This window comes from Sander vitreus, unplaced genomic scaffold (genome assembly GCF_031162955.1).
Source record: "Sander vitreus isolate 19-12246 unplaced genomic scaffold, sanVit1 ctg351_0, whole genome shotgun sequence".
NCBI lineage: Eukaryota > Metazoa > Chordata > Actinopteri > Perciformes > Percidae > Sander > Sander vitreus.
This window is the reverse complement of record NW_027595488.1, coordinates 87,501-92,500: the sequence shown is the minus strand read 5'-3', so window position 1 is coordinate 92,500 and position 5,000 is coordinate 87,501. Positions and strand designations below refer to the sequence as shown.

Below are 5,000 nucleotides of genomic sequence, written 5' to 3'. Positions count from 1 at the left end.
GACATCTTTTCTAATAATACTAAACAGAACATGTTGCTAACGTGAGCCTACTTTCTATTATACTGCAACAGATTATATGTCAGATGATGTGTTTACAGATCCTTCTGCATGGAAGAAAGTATAGTGGGCCAAGACTCGAACCCTGAGGAACCCCTCAAACAATTACTGACACTGTAGACGGGACGATTATGTTGCTCTGGCCACAGCTCCTTTAGAAGCTGATAATATGTTGAATGTTATGATTACTGCTTGTCCTTGCGCCCCCCGGTGGCCAAAAAGTCAATTAATACAGCTTTAATGAAGAAGAAAGTATAGTGGGCCAAGAATCGAACCCTGAGGAACCCCTCAAACAATTACTGACACTGTAGGCGGAACGATTATGTTGCTCTAGCCACAGCTACTTTAGAAGCTGATAATATGTTGAATGTTATGATTACTGCTTGTCCTTGCGCCCCTGTGGCCAAAAAGTCAATTAATGCAGCTTTAATTAAGAAGAAAGTATAGTGGGCCAGAATCGAACCCTGAGGAACCCCTCAAACAATTACTGACACTGTAGGCAGGACGATTATGTTGCTCTGGCCACAGCTACTTTAGAAGCTGATAATATGTTGAATGTTATGATTACTGCTTGTCCTTGCGCCCCCGGTGTCAAAAAAGTCAATTAATGCAGCTTTAATGAAGAAGAAAGTATAGTGGGCCAAGACTCGAACCCTGAGGAACCCCTCAAACAATTACTGACACTGTAGACGGGACGATTATGTTGCTCTGGCCACAGCTCCTTTAGAAGCTGATAATATGTTGAATGTTATGATTACTGCTTGTCCTTGCGCCCCCCGGTGGCCAAAAAAGTCAATAAAACATAACACTAGGGATGCACCGAATCCAGGATTTGCAACCCCAAAAATCTGGGTTCCGTGCATCCCTACATAAAACCAATGATTACATGACATGAGAGGCTCAAAGTGTTTCTGATGTCTGCTCGGTGGACTTTAGCGTTGACCCATTGAGCGTTGTGTTACAGCACTAGCTTCTCGATGGCGCCGCTGTGCCTCCTCGCCCGGACGCCACTCTTCTCTCTGGCCAGCAGCTTCTCAGTGCCTTCATGGATCCAGTTGATGTACTTGGACACCTGTGTGTAGACGCCGTACTTGCCTTTGCGTGCGCAGCCTTCGCCCCAGCTCACGATACCGGTGATGAAATAAGTGTCGCGGTACTGCGTGACGTGGGGCCCGCCGCTGTCGCCTTGGCAGGCGTCCTTTCCTATCGTGTCATAACCGGCGCAGAACATGCGGTTGGAGATGCGTAGCTGGGTGGATTCGATGCATGTGAGCCGATCCACGTAAGGCATGGCGAGGCGCTGCAAGATGGTGGATGGCTGCCGGCCCTCGCCGACACGGCCGAAACCGCTGACCAAGCCGTCAGGCTCCCGCATCAACACCTGAGAAGGTGGAGACGGTACACACACACACACACACACACACACACACACACACACAGAGAGAGAGACACACAGACACACACACACACACACACACACACACAGACACACACACACACACACAGACACAGACACACACACACACACACACACAGAGACACACACACACACAGAGACAGAGACACACACACACAGAGACACACACACACGCACACACAGAGACACACACACACACACACACACACACACACACACAGACAGAGACACACACACACAGACACACACACACACGCACACACACACACACACACACACACAGACACAGACACACACACACACACACACACACACACACACACACAGACACACACAGAGACAGAGATACACACACACACACACACACACAGAGACACACACACACACACAGACAGAGACACACACAGAGACAGAGACACACACACACACACACACATAGAGACACACACACACATAGAGACACACACACACACAGAGACAGAGATACACACACACAGACACACACACACACACACACACACACACACACACACACACACACACACACACACACACACACACACACACACACACACACACACACATAGAGACACACACACACACAGAGACAGAGATACACACACACAGACACACACACACACACACACACACACACACACACAGACATATTTGACTTGGTAACCTTCAGCTATATGAGTCTTCTAATCCTCAACGAGAAAGCAAATGCTCTTATTTCCCAAAATGTCAAACTATTAATCAGTAAATGAGTTTATAACAAACATATGTTGAAGTTGTAGAACGTGGGTTGATAGTTCACCTTTTCTGCAAAGTCCTGCTTGGGCAGGCAGGCCGGGAGGATGAACCTGGAGAACCTGATAGGTGTAGACAGTTTGAGGAGTGCGATGTCGTTGTGGTAGGTGTCTGGCCTGTACCCTCTGTGAGTGATGATAGTCTGGACTTGGTGTGTAGCTTCATTACCGTGATCCACCAACGTGTCAAACTCCCCTGAAAGTAGCACAGACAGCAGTTTAAAGGAACACGCCGACTTACTGGGACTGTGTCTTATTCCCCGTCTCCCCCAGAGTTAGATAAGTCCAGACATACCCTTCTCATCTCCAGCTAGCCTAGCTTAGCACAGATCCTGGAGGTAACTGGCTCCATCTAGCCTAGCTTAGCACAGATCCTGGAGGTAACTGGCTCCATCTAGCCTAGCTTAGCACAGATCCTGGAGGTAACCGGCTCCATCTAGCCTACTAGCACAGATCCTGGAGGTAACTGGCTCCATCTAGCCTAGCTTAGCACAGATCCTGGAGGTAACTGGCTCCATCTAGCCTAGCTTAGCACAGATCCTGGAGGTAACTGTCTCCATCTAGCCTAGCTTAGCACAGATCCTGGAGGTAACTGGCTCCATCTAGCCTAGCTTAGCACAGATCCTGGAGGTAACTGTCTCCAGCTAGCCTAGCTTAGCACAGATCCTGGAGGTAACTGTCTCCATCTAGCCTAGCTTAGCACAGATCCTGGAGGTAACTGGCTCCATCTAGCCTAGCTTAGCACAGATCCTGGAGGTAACTGTCTCCAGCTAGCCTAGCTTAGCACAGATCCTGGAGGTAACTGGCTCCATCTAGCCTAGCTTAGCACAGATCCTGGAGGTAACTGTCTCCAGCTAGCCTAGCTTAGCACAGATCCTGGAGGTAACTGGCTCCAAATTACAACATGTAAACAGGAACATGTTGGTGTTATTTAGTCACTTATTGGGAGCAGTAGGCTAGATGGAGCCAGGATCTGTGCTAAGCTAGGCTAGATGGAGCCAGTTACCTCCAGGATCTGTGCTAAGCTAGGCTAGATGGAGCCAGTTACCTCCAGGATCTGTGCTAAGCTAGGCTAGATGGAGCCAGTTACCTCCAGGATCTGTGCTAAGCTAGGCTAGATGGAGCCAGTTACCTCCAGGATCTGTGCTAAGCTAGGCTAGCTGGAGATGAGAAGGGTATGTCTGGACTTATCTAACTCTGGGGGAGACGGGGAATAAGACACAGTCCCAGTAAGTCGGCGTGTTCCTTTAAATCCCACATTAGTATGTGATGCATTGAGTGATGGGGCTGGTGGGGATTGGGTGTCAGACCTACCGAGCCTAACGGTGATGGAGCGTGACTCGTTCATGCAGTGGGCAGCGGACAGGATGATGTAACGGTTGAGGATCGTTCCTCCGCAGAAACCTATGCCGTCGTCGTTCATGAGGAGAGCCTTCGAGGATAAAACAACAGTTAATTAAACCAAACAGAACCGTTAGCTAACATGTAAGCCTTCTTTATTAGCAGCATGTTGTTGTTGTTGTCGTTTTAGGCAGACTGATGTCATGAAATGGCGTATGTACGACTCGCCAATTGGTATGCCGTTATTGGCGTGTTATCAAGAGGCATACTCGCTTCTGGGCGTGTATATCAACGCCGTTTGGCCTCCGTTGTCTTACATCACCTTGCGATTGCGTGTGAATTGACGCCGTAGCGAGTATGAAAGGGTGAAAGTCTGCGTAGGGAGGTTGGTCGGGGGGGGGGAAGGTTGGTCAAACACAGGACGTTCACCCAGGAGAGCAGGGGTCGGGTCCTGCAAGTCACGTTTCCTAAACCCAACCGTAGCCTCGCGATAACACGCCATGGGGCTTTAGAAAGTGGCGTGCATGTCTATGCTGTATACAGCATACCGCCGCATGCACGCAGATAGCTCAAAATGCGTACAGATAACACGCCATGTGGTTTTAGGAAAGTGGCGTGCATGTTTACGCGAAGTCATGATGCTCTTGCTGAAGGTCCAGAGGGCGATGCTACAGCAAGTGCAGACTGCAGGGTTCTGACTCTACCTGCCACGGACATTCTCCTGGTGGACAGTTCTCTCCGTTGACGATTCGGGTCATGCCCGCCATTTCAGACCTGAGCAAGTCCTCTAAAATGGCGTGTTTTCGCACAGTCTGACTCGTGCTGTTGCTTCTGTTCTTAGAAACAGAGGATGCGTCTGGCGTGAAGGTCTTCTCAGTGGAGTTTGAGTTCAGGTTTGTGTGCGTCCGGTTGGACGCGTTGGCGTTGGCTTTGGCTTTGGCGTTGGCGTTGGCGTTGGCGTTGGCTTTGGCTTTGGCGTTGGCGTTGGCATTGGCGTTGGCGCCGGCCTCCGTTGTGTTCTGACGCTCGTACCTGAAAACGGTCCGGACATTTCCGCTGATGATGGCGCCACATTTGAAGGGCTCTGCAAGAGTTCATGTGAAGTTTAGAGGTCAGAGCTGTAGGACTTTACATTTAGTGACACCAGCAAGTCAGTTTTTACGTAAAGGTCCCATGGCATGATTAAAAAATGTCCCTTTATGAGGTTTTTTAACATTAATGTGAGTTCCCCCAGCCTGCCTATGGCCCCCCAGTGGCTAGAAATGGTGATAGGTGTAAACCGAGCCCTGGGTATCCTGCTCTGCCTTTGAGAAAATGAAAGCTCAGATGGGCCGATCTGGAATCTTCCCTTTATGACATCATAAGGGGAAAGGTTA

The 5,000-nt window shown here is 49.5% G+C and overlaps 1 protein-coding gene across 1 annotated transcript in view; it reads right to left on the bottom strand.

Moving 5' to 3' along the window:
* Positions 1 to 874: 874 nt before the first annotated feature.
* f10 (coagulation factor X) overlaps positions 875 to 5,000 on the bottom strand; it is a 13,075-nt gene continuing 8,949 nt past the window's right edge. The window contains exons 6-9 of the mRNA XM_078245025.1: positions 4,329 to 4,708; positions 3,598 to 3,715; positions 2,292 to 2,479; positions 875 to 1,438 (exon numbers count right to left, since the gene is read on the bottom strand). Of these exons, the coding sequence (XP_078101151.1) occupies positions 1,016 to 1,438; positions 2,292 to 2,479; positions 3,598 to 3,715; positions 4,329 to 4,708 (1,109 nt within the window). The 3' untranslated portion in view covers positions 875 to 1,015. The remainder of the gene's footprint in view (positions 1,439 to 2,291; positions 2,480 to 3,597; positions 3,716 to 4,328; positions 4,709 to 5,000) is intronic.